The sequence below is a fragment of the Amblyomma americanum genome, chromosome 1, assembly GCF_052857255.1.
Source record: "Amblyomma americanum isolate KBUSLIRL-KWMA chromosome 1, ASM5285725v1, whole genome shotgun sequence".
In the NCBI taxonomy this organism is placed as follows: domain Eukaryota; kingdom Metazoa; phylum Arthropoda; class Arachnida; order Ixodida; family Ixodidae; genus Amblyomma; species Amblyomma americanum.
This window is the reverse complement of record NC_135497.1, coordinates 431395430-431413631: the sequence shown is the minus strand read 5'-3', so window position 1 is coordinate 431413631 and position 18202 is coordinate 431395430. Positions and strand designations below refer to the sequence as shown.

Here is an 18202-nt window from a genome sequence, read left to right as displayed (position 1 = left end):
GGAGCGCTTCGTAGCAGTGCCAGGTGAAAAAAGCAGCCCAGACAGCAGCATGGCGTACCACAGGCTGGAAAGGTGTACACAATGGTCTGGGTAATCAAAGTGCTCTTTTTCCCCTGTGATTAGGCGTGACCAGGGCAGAAACTTTGAAGTGAGGTCCGATAGAGAGGGGGCAGTGGGAGCGATTGCACCCCCAACGTTTCTCCAGCTAGGGGGGCAGCCCCCCTCGCCTAGGAATCATTTAACTGTTCACACCAATATTGGATTTATGACTAGAACATCCCAACTGCACAATGCCAGTGATGCAAAATAGGGGTGTGCGAATATTGAAATTTTCGAATACGAATCGAATACGAATATGAAGAAAAAATGGCTTCGAATATCGAAAACCTGGTCAGCACAAAAAATAAATTCAGAAAAGATAAACAAGCAAAAATTGTTGCTCATATTTTTTTCAAAATATTGTATGGCCTTTGCAACTGAAATAAACAAAACTGGACTGCCTGAGCACCGTATAAAAAAAAAAACATGATGTGCGCAAAAATGTATACTACTTAATTGAACTGCATAACAGTATCCAACCCGTAATGTGGTCAGGCAAAATGCAATCCATAACATGACAAGACTGGAAACAAAAATAACATGATGGCTAGTAAAACCTCATTAATTCGGAATTCAAAGAACCGACAGAAATGCCCAGGTTATTTGAAGGTCGATTTATAAAATTCCTTGCGGCCTTATGAGGCGGCTCTATCGTGCAAACTCCTGTAATCCCGTGACGAGCACAGAGTTTCGGCGTGCTGGAAGACATCGCGAACGTAAGCCAGATGGGAACGCGCATTGAAGTCGGAATGGTGAGACTGCTTCTAAAGAAGGAAAAAAAATGACGAGCGACGTGTCAGTCAGCGTCTGAAAGCGGCACGGTGCTGAGATTGGACTAGTGGCGAATGCGCGGGCCAACAGTTTCCATTGCAACGGGCGAGTGGCCAAGCTTAGAAACCAAAACTATGCGGCCAGGTTAATTTTTTTTCCCTAGTGACAGGGGCCCTCCGAACGCTGTCACGCCTGCCGTTAGGCCCACTTAAGAGGTGCATGGGTTACAGTGCACCATGCAATATGCGGGATTTTTACAGGATCGCTTGCCCTGTTGTGACACCTCGACTCGCCCGAGCCTCACGCGAAATTCCTCAAGTAGGCTTTCCCGCATAGCGTGGTTGACCAAAACAAGATGGCGGTGGTCACGCTCAGAGAGTTAAGGTGACAGAACGAATGCCATGGGGTGGGCATTAATTAGATAACGTATTACGGAAGGATAAAAAAAATAAACGCGCTTTCGCGTTGCAATTGTTAGAAGCGGGTCGTCCCCCCTGTTGTTCGCAGCACGTGTGGTATGTGGGAAAGCTCACTTGCGGAATTGCGCACAAGGTCAAACCTAGCGGCATCGGAATGCGATCGGTCCACGCGATAAACGATGGAGAAGAAAGAGAACAGGGCCTTTATATTGTTTTCGTGGAACTTTAAACTCATATTCAGATAATTTGACCAGATATTGCGCTTTTGCTACAATCAAATATACAAAAGTCGGCGCGGTATACGATCGCTGCCGAGTACTCGGGAATTTTCGAATATTCGGAAATTCACGAATATAATTTCTCGAATATGAATATGAACCGAATATGAAACATATTCGATTCGTAGTCGAAATTTCGAATATTTGCACACCCCTAATGCAAAATGAACTGGCAGATCTATTTCCTTCTTAGCCTAATTCAAGCATATTTTTTTTAACAGACTAACATGATCATACCCCAACAAAAGATGTTGATTGATAGATCCCCCTTCACCGATATGATGGAAGGAACTCAAGACTATGCGCAGATTTATTCATTTATTTATTCATACATTTTATAATCTAGTCAAACTTTTTGTATGCATGGTTTTAAGAATGCCCAATTACATTTAAAATTTCGCGAGCATTAAAAAATACTCCATTAACACTTCTTCTGCTTGCGAAAGCAATGTTTGCCAGCTATCCAGCAGTTTTCCTCTTTGAGTCGTGCGGGGCACCAGAATCAGTAAATCTGGAAAGCAAAATATGATTTCCTGCTTTATGAACTTTCACAACTGCTTTGCAATAATTACGATAAGGTAGCTCTCAACTTGAAGTAGTATATGTACGTAAGGGGCAGGTTCACAGCGAGTAGGAAGGGGGGAAAACTGTCTTTTTAAGAGCGCAGCTTCCAAACCAAGCCAGGTTTACCAACTATCTCAAAACTTTTTGTCACACCTGATGAGGTTGATGGCCCGCCAGCGCTGTGTCGCGCGATGAAGCTTGTGTAAGCAGAGCACATTAATTATATGGATCTACTGTGCTATGGATACAATGAGCCAAAGTTTCTAGATAGAGAATTAAAAGATGGGCCTTGAAGTGCGTGCCTTACTGCAGCTGGCAGTTCGTGCTTGTAGAAATGCATTCCACCAGCAAAGAGATGAGATGATACATAAGAACCACAGACTCCACTCTGCATTCCCTGTTCCCAATGCCGCCATTAGACTTCTCCTTGTTGTAAACAATGCAACAAGGTATGCCTGGTGTGCAACATGGCCTTTCACACTTCCAAAACCTGCACTGCATATGTCGCGGGCTGCCTCGCTGCCTTTCTTCTTGCAATTAGCGCTACCTTGGCAGGTCTCACGCCTGCCGCAGCATGCTATCAGCAGCTGCAGATATCGCCCATCAGACCATCCACACCTCCACCAGTGACATAGGCAGGAAGAGGTTTCAACTTGGTATTGGCAAGCCAATCAGCCAAGGACACACATCAAAAAGACTTTGAATGCATCAAAGCCAGCAGGCATGACTGAAAACATCAGGGCACTGACCCCTAATGAACAGCAAGGCATCCCTTTCACCATTAAAGTGAAATAAAACTAACTTAGCCTATGCAATGACAAAGGCCATGCTGAAGCTAACGTAGAGTTCTCCACGCACCAGAGCACTCAAATGGTGTGCTAGGGTGGGTGTCTGCAACGTATTCCAGTTCCCACTGGTCTAGAAAAAGTATGCATAGTAAGGGGGGACATGGCTATTAAAGCCATTTTTTTTATTTTCTGACCAAATTTGATGAAATTTACTATTCCTATTCAGTTTCTTGCACTGATTTCAAATAACTAGTTTTTTGTTTTCAATAAGCCAATTAGTTACAAAGATAAATGAGATTAATGGTTCATAATTTACAGAAACAATGAAAAACTATCCGCACTACAGCAATTGATATCAATATATGGCTAGGTACAAGAAAGCATAAGGAATACAATGTTAGGAGTACTTTTTTGATGTAACAAAAAACAGCGATGCTACAGCAATACAATGTTCACTATTCCAAATGTAGGTACAGCATAGACCGCTTATAATGCATACCGCGGGAGTCGGGAAAATCCGCATTATAAGCGGTACTGCACTGTAACCAAAATGAAGCTTTTCCATGCATTCGCATGTTCAGAGTGGCCAGCCTATCCTTCAAAGTGCACCTGACAACGCATCAGACACACAACACTGCAATCACAGGCAACAAAGAAGTTTATTTGATCTTTTTATCGAAGCTGCGAATAAAGTGCGTTGCTAATGGCTTCATCTCCAAAAACAGTGAAGCACTTGAGCGCTTGCTCGCTGAGGTTTCTCTGAGCGCAGTAGAGGCACAGTTTGTTGCAACAGTCGAGCCCGTCTTTGCACGAAACTTCTGCTGCACTCTCACTCACTTCGTCGGGCTCATCCTCGGATAGAGGCTCATAGCGACTGCGCACTACTGCCACTATGTGTTCATCTGCGGCAGCTACTTCACACACAATGCCGTCAGGGTCGGCGACGACGACGAGGAGCTTATCTCATGCCGGTCCTTGAAACACTGAATCTAACTGTTCAGTGGGTTGAAACCATCATGGCCCAAAATTTTTGCAAGGCACCTGGCCTCGTTTGCAATATCGAGCCACTCACAGGAACGCACAGAGTCCGGACCTCGCGAAACCATTCAAACAAAGTGGCGACATCCCCGTACTCTGACGCATGAATCTGCTTCTTTGCAAGCGACGCGGAGTCGTCTTCCTGCAGCTGTTGTCGCAACTTGTCGCTGTTCTTTCAAATGGCGGACACAGTAGCGTCGGCGACACCATACTTCTTTGCCACCCTAGCCTTTTTCGAACCGCTCTCGATGTCCCTCACAACGCTCTGCTTGGTTTTGAGAGCTTGCCGTTTCCTGGCTTTCATAGGAGCAGATGCCATCGGAACTGAAAATGGCCCAGTCTGGTAGACTTGCTCACATTGTCAGCTGACTTGTCTACGTTGTCAACTTTTCGCTACACGCAATGACACATATCTCGCTCATAGGCTCAGGAGTGACAAGATGCCGCCGCATGTGCATTCAGTAAGCAGCGCTTGCAGCGTGATGCCATGCACTTGCTGCTGCCGCCGCCACTCCAGCATGCCTGTCTGGCTGTGCCATCATGTGCTTTCAAGTTTTGTCTAATCAGTGTGCACAACAAAACCGCATCGGAGAGTGAGAGGAAAAACGTCTGCTTTGCGTGTAGCCCCCTTCTTGCGCAATCTTGGAAGCATGCTCCTCGCGCCCGCCGGTACCCAAGGGTCCGTGCCGGTACACGGGCCGTTAGGCTTTCCAGAAACCGCACTATATGCGGTCTCTGGTTAGCACTTCCACGTATTAAGTGGTACGCCAATACATTGAACTCTATGGGAAGCGAAGCGGTCGTCACAAAAATCCGCACATAATGCGGTCACGTTACAAATGGTCTGGGCTGTACCCTATTGTCTGGTCTAGAGCAGAACTGCTAAATTTTAAAACCTTAATTCCAAAATCGGTTCCTAACACTGTGTGCTTTGCACTCTTAGCTATATGCCACAACAAAAATTATATCGCTTCCGCAAATTAGCAAGAAGTCAAAAATGAATGTTTTGAGAAAATGAGAAAAAAGAAATAAACTCACTTTTAATCAAAAATGCAGAAAAAATAGTGCCATATTTTTCATCCTGTGTGGCTATGGCCACCCAAATGGTCACCCAAATGGTGCTTTTTGAAAGCATGCTGCATGTCCAAAGTGGTCTTGCTCTTCTTTGCAGATGCCACTCCTCGGCAGCGGTCTTTCTCCGCAATGCGCTTTGTGCTTGGTATTCCAGGGATGAGATGCAGCTCTTTCAGTATTGCTGCGGACGTCCTCTTGCAGCCAGCACTTAATCTCATCACAGCCTCCCCCACTGCAGCTTGTAGAGTCAACAGTGAAGCATGCTGTTCCTTCGGAGCCAATGCCCATATCATAGAGTGAAGGGACTCGTTGCTGTTCTGAGTACTGCCTCTTTGGCACCACTCAAAAAGCCTCTTATAAATGGGCAGCACAGCCTCACAGAGATATGGAGGCAGACTGTAGTGGTGCTTAGGAGCCGTCTCGGCTTTGGGGCTTGCTGCATCTTGGTGGCACCATGAGCTCAGTCCTGCTGGGCAATGGCTATGGTGTGACACCAAGTCATTTGATGTTGTGTGATAAGTGGCCATCACTGCTTTCTTCATGCCCTGCACATCACCTTTGTGAGTATTCAGGGCCCAGCCATAATACTGAGTTAGCTTTGCAACTAGGTCAGCGGTTAGTTTGACTTCACCACCAAGGCTCTTCAATCCAGGTACCTTAAGTTTTGTGAAGAGGTTTTGCAAGCTTGTGCCCATCCGTTTTTGCACATGGTTGGTACAGTCTTCTTTTTCCACCAGAATACACCCATACACTCTGGCTCCCTGCAGTGGAAAGAAAGCGTGGCTGCCACCATCTGAGAGTAGGGTGGTGTACCTTAGGTTCTGTCGTTGCAGTGACCCCTGGAAAAGGATGAGGGCGGCTTCCACTTCCATTTCACTGGCCTTCTTAGTGGTTTTTTTTGGCAGGAGTGGCTCTCCTTCCAAGCCTTGTACGTCAGTGTGATAGCGTGACGCTGTGTTCTGACGTCCTCACGCTCTTGCGAACCATGATTCCGTGCTGCGTTATCACGCCGCTCGGGCCTGTATATTCCAGCAGTGCATTTCAATAAACTTTCTTTGTTCGTCGTCCACGTCTGGGGTCAGTCATATCATCTGGTGACGAGGCACTTCGGCCACGCATGGGGCCGCCTCGGCACTGCGGAAGCAACGTTCACCGCAAAGATGACCAGCCAGTGCACCCGGCACAATCATCGAGCGCTTGACTGTCAACTGAGCTGTACCTGTTCCCAGGAGCATGACAGCAAACGAAAGCGTCGACTGAAGCCCAAAGGAAGTGCCGACGGAGGGAAGACAGACGCAGTGCGTGGTGAGTACTGTAAATGACTTCTTACGGAAAGATAGCAGAGTTTGATGCTAAAACCCTGTGCTTCGAGTCATAAGTGGAACGTTGTGAACTTTTTGTTGAAGGGAAAAAATCGCTGAAGGAAAAAAATTGTCTCCATTTTTTACTTTTATTGGCACGGAAGCTTATGAGGTGTTGAAAAGTCTGCGTGTTCCGAAAACGCCCGCTGAGTAAATGTACGCTGAGGTAAAGTGACTGCTTCAAACCCATATCTGTCCAAAAAGCTCTCTGATTGCCGAACGTTGCGAGTTTAATCACCGCGTACCACTAGAGCATGAAGGTGTGGAAAAATTTATTGTTGAACTAAAACACTTGGCTAGGAAGTGCGACTTTAGCACATTCTTGCAAGATGTGTTATGGGACAGGTTAGTTGCAGGCTGGCGGAGTGAGGAAAGCCAGCGCGCATTGTTCGCTGCCGAGAAATTAACGTTTGAGGGGGCATGCAAAATTGCATTGGACCGAGAGTTGGCAGCAAAAGGATGCCACTGTAATGTAAGCGATAGAAGCAAACATCGTTGCATTCCTTGCAGGCTAAGAGCAAGAGCGCAAGGAAAGAAAGACTGCCGAAGTCGAATCCTGACCAAGTGCCAGTGAAAGTGTCTTGTGAAAGATGTGGCAGGAAACACGAATCAGAGCAGTGCTGGTACAAAAATTTTAAGTGCCATAAGTGTTTAAAAATCGGTCACTTGCAGAAAATGTGCCCAAAGGCAAGGCGCCTGGATACAGTGGATGGTAGTGAGGACGAGGAGAACAAGAGATAGACGTGTACCATTTTAAAACCTTGACTGAATCAAGTTACGAAGTGTGCGTTGAAGTGGAAGGCAAGCCATTGAAAATGCAAATCGACACCGGCGCGGCTGTTTCAACTGTTCCAGAGAGTGTGTACAATTCTGTTTTCCGCACGTGACATGTGTGCCCACTAGCATGTCAATGCGCACCTACACGGGGGAGCAGTTGTCTTCGAAAGGCCAGTGTTAGGTATCAGTCGTGTATGGCAATCGGAGCATGAATCTGCCAGTTTTCGTAACACGCGTTAACAGGAGGCGGCAACCAGCACTGTTAGGTCGCTGTTAGGTCGCAACTGGCTTGAACGCCTTCAGCTGAAGCGGTGGCAGATAGGCCAGATTTTGGGCGGAAGCTGCACTGAAGCACTGCGTGAAAAATTTCCTTCAGTATTCTCGAACACGCTGGGCGCAGTGCGAAATTTTGAGGCGAAGATGGTGCTGAAACAAAATGCTGCTCCAGTTTTCAGGCGCACACGGTTGGTTCTTTTCACGCTGCGTGAAAGAGTAGAAAAACAACTCGGCCAAATGGTAGAGACGGGCATGCTTCGGCAAGATCCGCACAGTGACTGCGCAATGCCAGTCGTAGTGGTCCAGAAGAAAGATGGTAGCCTGGGGTTACGGGGTTATGCGGAGATTATAAATTTACAGTAAAACCAGTGTCAAAGACCGAACACTATCCGCTACCAAGACTGGAGGACTTGTATTCAACACTAGCAGGTGGAAAGGTTTTTTGTGTGCTCAACCTGTCTGCTGCCTACCAGCAAGTGCTACTCGCTCAAGAAGCCAGACCGCTTTTGATTATTAACACTAGTTTGGGGCTTTTCGAATTTCAACGCCTTCCGTGTGGGGTGGCTAGCACTCCGGCCATTTTCCAAGCCTTGATGGATGAAGTGTTGAAGGGCATTCTGAGAGTTGGATCCTACATTGATGGCGTCATTGTAGCAGGCTTGGACATGGACAACTGCCAAAAGACACTTGGGCGTGTCTTGCAGCGGTTGTGTGCCTACATCATCACATTGAATGTTGACAAGTGACATTTTTTCCAAGGCTCGAAGTAACGGTGGAGGGCATTTACCCTACAGATGTCAAAGTAAAGGCAATTCTGGAAGCGCCGGCGCCAAGTTCAGTTTCCGAACTGAAGGCGTAACTGGGGATGTTGAATTTTTATTCAAAGTTTTTGAATAGCGTGGCCACAGTAGCACAGCCACTTTACCAGCTTCTAAGGAAGGACCAAAAGTGGTCATGGTCTAAAGAATGCAGCGACTCTTTTCGCTCGACCAAAAAACTGCTCACAAGTGGCGAAGTGTTGACATTCTACGACGTCAATAAGCCGATCGGCATGCTTTGCGATGCCTCATCTTATGGCCTGGGAACTGCTATTTTTCATGAGACAGCAGACGGCAGCAAACGTCCCATAGCTTTTGCCTCTCGAACGCTGACAGCTGCAGGAAAGAAGTACCCGCAATGTGAGCGTGGGGCCTTGGCTTTGGTTTTTGGGTTGAAGAAATTCCATTGGTACTTATACGGCAGAGAATTCACACTTTACACTGACCATCAGCCATTGCTGGGCATTCTTGGCCAGGACAAACCGACGCCTACTCTGGTCGCAGTGCGCATGCAGCTTTGGGCCATGCTGCTTGCTGCTTACAATTATTGGCTTAAGTATCGCAAAGGCAAGAACCTGGAAGTAGTGGACGCGCTCTCCAGATTACAGCAGGCTTAGAACGCAACTGATGTAGCAGAAGAATGCTTAGCAGTGTTCGAGAGCCTGCAGTTATATGCTGCGGATGTTGCTAAGGCCACAAAGGGGAACCTGACTTTGAGTCGTGTGTGTACGTGTAGACAGTGCACTGGAAACATGCCTCTTGAGAGGAAGGTGTGGTGCACCAAGTTGTGAGTGCTGTGACGTACATTGTGAAAGTGCAGGAGCATCTTCGATTCAACCACGCTGACCATCTACGGCCATAATATGCTGATCCTGCGGCAGCCTCAGAGTGACCATTAGGAACAGAAGCACCAAATGGATGGTCTCCTCTCAGCGGTGCCCAGCGTAATGAGGGGGCCCAATCAGCTCAAGTGCCAGAGGAAAGGAATCCGACCACCCCCCAACCAACCTCCTCTAGACCTCCCCTAGTGCATGACGCAGTGCCAACCTCTGCTAGTGCAGACCTGTCACTGCAGCAAAGCCCAGGGCAGCTGCCAGCATGGGAGCCGACGCCATCTATTGCGGGGGAAGAACCACCGCTTTGTAGAAGTGCTCGTTTGTGCAAGCAATCAGATAGGTTCAGACAAGAGATCTTTAAGTAGAGCCTGCGGGGGTGGGGGGGAAGAAATGGGATAGTGTGACGCTGTGTTTTGAAGTCATCACGGTCTTGCAAGGCATGATTCCATGCTGCGTTATCACGCAGCTCGGGCCTATATATTCCTGCAGCGCTTTTCAATAAACTTTCATCGTTCGTCGTCCACGTCTGGCCTCAGTCATATCAGTCGGATCATCTTCCTTTGGTCCATGCTCACAACCAGCGCAGAAATTGCTGAGTACAACAAAATCAAGAACTAGCCCCGTGAACAGCTTGAGGACCATGCCGACGTCAATGTGCAACGAGTGGCCGTACTTCATCCAGTAACCGTCGTATGACACGGCAATGTCTCCGGGATTCCAAAGCTTCAAGTCATCGTAGAGCTCCCAAACCAATTGCATGCCCACAGTCGTCTGCTTCTCGGCAATGACAAAAATGAGGAGTGTTAAAGGCTGAATAGCTTCCTGGCTAATTGACAAAAGACATGCATACTTAGCACATGTGTGGAACAACGGAAACTAAAGAACCACTGAGTGCAGCTCACAGAAATTTTGCACATTTAACAAAATATGCATATGCCACACATGTGCCAAATATGCATGTGTTGTCAATTAGACAGGAAGCTATTAAGCCTCTAATTGCCTCATTTTTGTCATTTTTGGTCTTTTTTAGATAGCTAATTCTAAACTATCCACTGCAGCCAAAAATCAATAATAAAGTACAGAGATTAACATGTCATTTAAATGCCGTAGAAGCAGCCCTCTTTTAGGTGCAGTAGTTCTTCCAAAACACTGCATGCAAGCAGGCAAGTCGAACAAAAGTATTGCTTCAATCACTCCGTTCACTCTGCTCTCACCAACAATGATTGCTATTAACAACCCATACCAATAAAACGTAAATACATTTTTCTGATGAGCTAAAGCTTGCTTTTCTATCAAAAAAAGAGTCTTATAGCAACGGTGCAAATAGTGTGCCAAACGGCGAGCAGCCGCGAATGTGTGGGACCCCTGAACTAAGCCCTTTTCCATTAGCAACATTTCATGCAACCTGCAACTAACTGGATCTCTGGTTTTGTGGGTGTTTTCTTTGCCTTGTGTTGTGTATATACAGTGTAACCTTCCGAACAGAAAGTTTAGCTGCAGTTCCAAGGAGCACTTCACCCAGACTGCATTGTAGCACTGTTGTTTTCTAACAAATAAAAATGTAGCAACTAGCTCAACTCAAGACTTATTACATATTCCCCTTCTTTTCTGATGTCCGATTGCAGAGGGCTCTCAATACAACATCGGAGAACCAGAAAACACTAAGCTCTCACCACTAAGCACACATAAGAAAAGTAAATACTCCATGAAAACTAGGTGCAGCCATGTCTACATCCGCAACTCACCTCATATCCACCAGTGCTGGCTCATCATCTGGTTTAAACTCAAAATTCAGATGATAATCCATGCAGTACACTCGCCGTGTTGGCACCTGTAACAACCAACCCATCAGCTCTGAGTTCAGTCACTGTCTGACAGTCAAAAAGTGAGAGGCACGCACATAATGCAGAAAATGTACAAGTAATGCCACAAACCATGAGCAACTTCACAGAGCTTTGCTCCATTTTGGGCCAACTGTGAGCCCCCACCCTGAAGACTTGCCTCACTATCACTGCAGTTTTCTAGCCTCCGACAAAGGAACAGTTCTGCCAAGCAATAACCCTAGAAGCTGAGAGGCCTATATTCAGCTCTGAAGGCATGTTAAGCACTGGTAGCTCAGCATACATGCAATAACTGCATGCTTCTAAAATAAAACTCATCTCCTCACACTGCAGACATCTGCAGCCATAAGTAACACTCTCCAAGAACTGTACCAAGGCAGTTGCAGTCTAAGACACATGCTTCACTTTATCATCTTTTGTTGCTGATTCAATGTCAGCGGCTAGAAAATTTACTTGATCAATATTAGACTTTGCACAAAATGCTCCTGCAAGCTTTGTTTACCTTTTAAATAGTGTGCTAAGATCAATGCCGCAAACACACCTTTGTTCTCCACATTGTGGGGACCTGCCCTGCAGCCCCCTGAGTTTGCTTTCCCGCGAGGCACCGTGCAGCGGCGGTCTCCCCCTCGAGGCTGAGCGGATTCCCTTGTCAGTTACATTAACTGGCAAGAGAGGGCGCCAGCGTCGCTGCGGGGGAGACTGCTGAAGCCTGCCCGCGGGAGATGGGGGTCTCTTGGGCCGGGATAATCGCCGCGATCGGACGCGTCGCTCGCGGCTGCGCTCTTCGCCGGCGGGGCGAAGAAGCGACAGGGAGACAGGCTCCCGTACTCGTCCCGTCCGGCCTGCGGAGTTTATATCCCTTGCCCTAGCGCGGGCGAACATTCGCTCGGAACCTTGCTGGTGAGTCGGACGTCCTCGATTCATTAGCGTACCTTGTTGCTAGCTGGCGTTATTGTTTCTGTAGCAATAAATGCCTGTTTGTGTCAGCCAATGTGTCGTTCCTTTGTTCCCTCAGAGCAAGGCCCGCCGTGGTCGGCGAGCGCTCGGTAGCGTACGCGATCACGGGGTGGGGTCCGGGCGGCTTTGAACCGTGTCAGCCGCGATTGAGTGGGGAGAACGTACTTATCTCCCCAAGTCAACCCCACATCTGGCGCCCAACGTGGGGCCTGCTCTTGGAACATTGGACGACTGTCGGTTCGGTTCGAGGAACGCTCTTTGTCCGGACTTGACAAGTGCTAGGCCTAGAGTGAATTTTGATCGCTAGGACCTGCGGCATGCTTTCTTGAGTGCGAGGTGTATTGCGCTGCAGCATGTTTGAACTTTTCGACATGCTCAGCACATTTTTTTTCCCTGGAGTTTCTTCGTGAGAATGACTTGGTCCGCATCGAGGGAGTTCGAGGCCTAGCGCCCGCGGAGTCGCCGAGCCCGAAGCGAGTGAGTACGGAAGCCGCGTGGGTGGTCCGAGTTTCTGTATATATTTTCTCTACTATCTCTTTTTCGACTCTGGGAGTCGCGGCTCCGGGAGCCGGGTGGCCTGGGGCCACGGGTGCCGCTACGAGCTCGCTGGTATTGCAGCTCGGCACCGGGCGCTCCGACACCGTCCGATACGGTGGGCGCCGACCGCTCAGAAGCTGCTTCGTGCAGTGAGCGGGGTAGGACCACCCCACAAAGCTGATGTCTCCTCGCGGCTGCGCGCACAAAACCCGTTTCGGGTCTTTGTTGTGGTCACGGTCGTTGTCGGAGTGGTCGTTAGGCCTGAGGCTTTTCGGAGCTGCCTGCACCACATTAAAAGAGACATGACCACCGGACCGTGACGTTGAGAGGGGGCGCACTTTGCTGCCCGTCCGTTTTTTTTGTAACCTCGCACGAACTGAGCAGTCTCGTTCAACTCAAGAAAGGGCTTTGTTCACTCGAACTTTGCGTTTGCACAGCCGCCGACACGTTTTGCTAGCAAGTTAGGCATTGTGCCACGAGGCCCTTGCGGATGCCGTTTCCCCTCCCGTGACCTACGTTAAAGGCACGCCGAGAGCGTTTCGACAATTTTGCAGATCCGGTGGAGCCACCCAGGCTTGCTGACCGGTGCACATCGTCTCGCTGCCACCTGCTGCGACGGAGCGGCCTGTATCCTGTTCGCCGCATCCATCCGGGGCAGCTGTGGCGAGACCAGTCAGCAGTCACCTCCGGCTGCTGCTGCCCTGGCGACTACTGCAGGATCCTGGCCTGCAGTTTTCCCACCGGCCTTCGATTCGCGGGCCTGCGGACACGGTAGTCCGCGGGCCATACGAGTCGTCCTTGCGGAGACCTTCACGCCGCCTTCGGAATACCGCGGAAGTCTGCGTGGACGCTGTCGGCGTGACCTCCGCTGCAAGACGTGCCTCAAAGACATGAAGACCAGGAGACTCCTCCATAGCATGTACTTTCAGGCGCGTGGGTCTATTTAAGGTTGGGGGGATGTGGGGACCTGCCCTGCAGCCCCCTGAGTTTGCTTTCCCGCGAGGCACCGTGCAGCGGCGGTCTCTCCTCGAGGCTGAGCGGATTTCCTTGTCAGTTACATTAACTGGCAAGAGAGGGCGCCAGCGTCGCGGCGCGGGAGACTGCTGAAGCCTGCCCGCGGGAGATGGGGTCTCTTGGGCCGGGATAATCACCCTAAGCGGACGCGTCGCTCGGGGGCTCCGCTCTTCGCCGACGGGGCGAAGAAGCGACGGGGAGACAGGCTCCCGTACTCGTCCCGTCCGGCCTGCGGAGTTTATATCCCTTGCCCTAGCGCGGGCGAACATTCGCTCGGAACCTTGCTGGTGAGTCGGACGTCCTCGATTCATTAGCGTACCTTGTTGCTAGCTGGCGTTATTGTTTCTGTAGCAATAAATGCCTGTTTGTGTCAGCCAATGTGTCGTTCCTTTGTTCCCCCAGAGCAAGGCCCGCCGTGGTCGGCGTGCGCTCGGTAGCGTACGCGATCACGGGGTGGGGTCCGGGCGGCTTTGAACCGTGTCAGCCGCGATTGAGTGGGGAGAAGTATTTATCTCCCCATGTCAACCCCACAACATACAGCGAGTAATTTGGTATATGGTCCTTTAGACGCTATTAGATTGTGCCAAAGGCTCACAACCATGTAGGGGTGGCAGATCATTGTATAAAACGTGGTCAACAGGCTCGGCCATTTTGATCCTGATGGTTACCATGAGCACGTGTCACTATTGTGGCCCCTGAGCTTCTACAAGTTCACTCAAGTAAACACATAGCTTCGAGACCTGCTTGTCCCTCTTCTCATCTGTCTACTGTCACCACTACAAGACACCACCATATATAAGAAAGAATAAAAAATCTGCACGTTTCTTGTCCCAACGTGTTGTGCAGCAATAAGTGCCATTGGTGGACAGCATCTGACACCTGCCGCCACCACACTAAGCTGGTAAGGGAAAGAAAATGAAGCAATGGATAATGCAAGTACGCACAGACAAACCACTGCTCCAATGATTGCTCCACTCTGGTTTAATGGAGCAGAGTAAACTCTGCTGAGCAAGCACATACGGCGCTTGAGATCTTATTTCTTCCTCCAGCTTGTCATTTCCCTAGTAAAGCACTAGCTGCACATCTAGCCCTTGCCTTCTGTCTATCTCTACGAGTACACCCTCCTTATACGCCTTCGCGACTTTAGCTTCCTAGTCTGGGCTACTACCTAGTACGGTTCTTAGCTTCAATTTATCCAGAAAATTGCAACACAGTTCAGACAACACAAGTAGGTACGAGATAAATGTACCACTTTGGATTGTGCCTAAAAAAATATGTGCACACAAATAACGTGCTGTCTGATGAAGACGGTCGTAGTTTATCCCACCACTAGTGTTAAACCACAGACAAATGCCTAATATACACAGTCTCCAACTTTCAGTTTGTATGAAATTTTTAAAATCTGTGCAATAGACCACAAGTAGTGGCTGGTACTAAGCAAGTGCAAAGAGAAAACTTCACAGACCAGCAGCAAAAACGCAACCCAATATGTTGTCATTCTCAACACTGATTGAAAGCATACAAGAACAGCTAAAGCCTGTCGCTCCAAACAGCCCACCAGAATGGACTATGTCTTTTATTCAAACAGCCTCAAGTTTTCTTTAACTAGAGCTGTGTTCAGCTAACGAGAAATGGTTTCCTTGATAGATTTTAAGGGAGGACGTGGGGATCAGATCGCAAAAATCGTGAAAAAAGTCCATTTTTGAAAAGTACACTTTTTGGTATCAACAACATTCTTTCTATGCTGCACTGAAATCTTTCACCCAAAAATAAACACTAAGTTGTCTAAATAAATATATTTGTGAGCATCTACAAATACCATATTTATGCGCATAATTTGCGCACTTTTTATTCAGAAATTAGGGCTCGAAGAAGGGGGTGCGCAAATTACGCAGGGATTTTGCAAGCGCGACTTAAAAAACTCCACAAAGGTCATAACGTACAATATAGGTATAGTGTATGTTGTTTGTATACATAGGCACCCGGACCTGCACCCCACGCTGGCCGCCCCGCGAAAAAAAGTTCACTCTAAATGAAAAGCCGCGCATCCCCCCCACCCCCCCCTTGCGGGATGGCATGAAGGTGCATGCACGAAGCTGAATAAGACGCTAAAGCAGCGTCATCGCTTGCGGCGCAGCCAATTGTTCGGTAGTTACGGATTCCGTAAGTTTGCTTTGGCAACTTCGTCTGGGATAGCAAGCGCGAATCAATAAATCAATTATCACACCACTCAATTCTTTAACAGTACCGTGCGAGCGTTGACCAAACTGCTTGTCAGAGCCTTATCACAGCGCGGAGCTGCGAAGCCAGCGAGAATAGCCACGTGCGCACAAGTTTGCCGACACAACGATTGTCGTCTATGGGCAAACTTGCGTGCACGCGGTTATTCTTGCTGGCTTCGCCGCTCCGCAGCGTGATAATGCACTGACAAGCAGTTTGAAACTTGGCGTATAGTTGTGATATCCCATTGCAAGACACGACCGAACAACCAAACACAAGCAGTCAGAGCCACCAAGAAAAGCGTAGCCGGCAGTCGAGTCACATGCATCAGCCAAACAAACAGCGGTGTTGGCTCTTCTATCAGCTGCTGATCCTCCCCGGAAGCGCTGCTGGCCGTTCCGAGTGGCGATGCCGCTGGTGCCGCCGCGATTGTGACAGCAGCCTCTGACACCGCCATGAATGCCCAGTGCACAAAAGATTCAAAAAGCCTTCCGAACAAACACGCGGAATAGCCGAATGCTACTGGGTAGAGCCATAGGGTAGAGCCCGCGTGCATGATGGTGGTCTAGCACAGCGCAGTGCGTAAAATATGCGAGTAAAAAATGTTTTTTTTTTTTGTAAACCCGGGTGATAAGTTAAGGGTGCACAAATTATGCGAGGGCGCAAACTATGCGCGTAAATACGGTAGATAGTGCGTGCTAGTTTACAACTTTTAGGCTTGCTTTCTCAAAAGTTTGTTTTGAGCTTATCACCATGCTCGTGGAAAGCATAACATGGCAATGGGAGCACGGATATTTTAATCCAGTTTGTTTTGTTGTAATTGCTGAAATGTGCTTTACGTCAAGACAGTCTCAAATTTACCGTTTAGGCTCACCATTTTTTATTACACAATAAGTGGAGCTTGATACATTCTAAACATAAAGAAAAGGTGCATACTATGTCGTTTAGAAAAATAGCATAGAAATTTAAAAAGAAATTAAGAGAATCTTGATTTAGACCACACTTCTTAGTAACTATTAAAAACATTTACAGACCCATAGCCCATTTTGCTGTTACACCATGCTTTCCACGAGCAAGCAACATGTGACCAACATATAAACAATAATAAATAAAAACTACTGAAGATATCATTGTGAAATTTTGTAGCTTTCTGTTTGATGCTATTTCAAGCCGGTCTGCCAAAGTTCATCACTCTAAGTCAAAAAATAAAAAGCTTGCTCTGATCCCCTCATCCCCCTTTAATGAGCCCAAATATTACTTAAGGGGCATGAGATCCTGGAAGGTAAACCTTCAGAGCCAAAAGTGCAGCAAGGAATCCAAAGCACAAATCACAAGGCACATGTCTTCAGTATTGCCAAAAAGTGTCATGCTTTTGAGTCACCTCCTTTGTGTCACAGCATATTCAGAATGGAAGCTTTCTGGTATGGTGCTGCACATTGCAAATGCACCAATGATGAACCATTCGCTGAACTTCTCCAATTCTAACATGCATCCTCCTCACCAGAAACAGTTAAATATAGCAGACAGACCAGAACCAGATACAGTAGCCGACGGGTAATTCGGACTCCAATAATTCGGACTTGTAGGATATTTCGGACCACAATGAGGCATCGTTACTCACCCCATCGAAGCGCATACATATTCGTGACGAATATTTAGCACTTCAGAAGTCCGAAAGTTCGATTTTTCGCACTAATTTCAGTGGCCTGCGGGCCAAAATTGGCCATCATATCGGCTTTTTGCCGGCACAAGACGGCATCTTGGATTGAGGTGGATTTACACTGCAGTTGGATTGGCTTGACATACTTTTGGTACCTAATTTTTGCCAGTAGAGGTTCCTGCGATCTCTGAAACTTCGAGGTGGCAGCCGGATTGTCATCGCCGTCAACTTGCTTTTGTCGCCAGCATTGTCGCAGGCAGTTATCGCGTGTCCCATACGTTGAAAATTTGTTGTTGGGGGAAAGAAATTGTGCAGCAGCTGTCTCACATGTGCAGTAGCTATCTCACATCTCAGCGGACACCTGAACCGCGCATTAAGGGAAAGGATAAAGGAGGGACTGAGAGAAAGAAGGAAGAAAGAAATAATTTCAACCACCTGGGGATCTTTAACGTGCACTGACATCGCACAGCACACGGGCGCCTTTGTGTTTCGCCTCCATCGAAACGCGGCCACCGTGGTCGGGTTCAAACCCGGGTACTCTGGATCAGTAGCCGAGCGCCTTAACCACTGAGCCGTCGCGGCGGGTCTCATACGTTCGCCATTCGCCATTTTGTCACTTGTGTTTCTCTGACCGTGTCGGCCGAGTGATGCTCAGTCTTCACGAAGTTACATCCGTTCGCTGTTTTGCGATTGCGTCCAGCAGTTCCACCGCTTTGAACGAAAAATGCCTTGTCTTTGCGTGTGTTTAACGAGCGTTGTAGTGCACACTCGGGTTGTGGACAACATGGCCCCACCGGTGCCGCCGGGTCCGTCAAAGAAGTGTGGGAAGTATTCAACTAAATGCCGTGACCTTGCTGTCTAGCGTGTACAGTGA

The 18202-nt window shown here is 48.2% G+C and overlaps 1 protein-coding gene across 16 annotated transcripts in view; it reads right to left on the bottom strand.

Moving 5' to 3' along the window:
• The window catches only part of LOC144115879 (uncharacterized), a 116901-nt gene that overhangs the window by 62419 nt on the left and 36280 nt on the right, over window positions 1-18202 (bottom strand). For all 16 annotated transcript variants that reach the window (XM_077650480.1, XM_077650479.1, XM_077650478.1 and 13 more), the window contains one exon: window positions 10845-10930. In XM_077650480.1, coding sequence (XP_077506606.1) covers window positions 10845-10930 — 86 coding nt within the window. The remainder of the gene's footprint in view (window positions 1-10844; window positions 10931-18202) is intronic.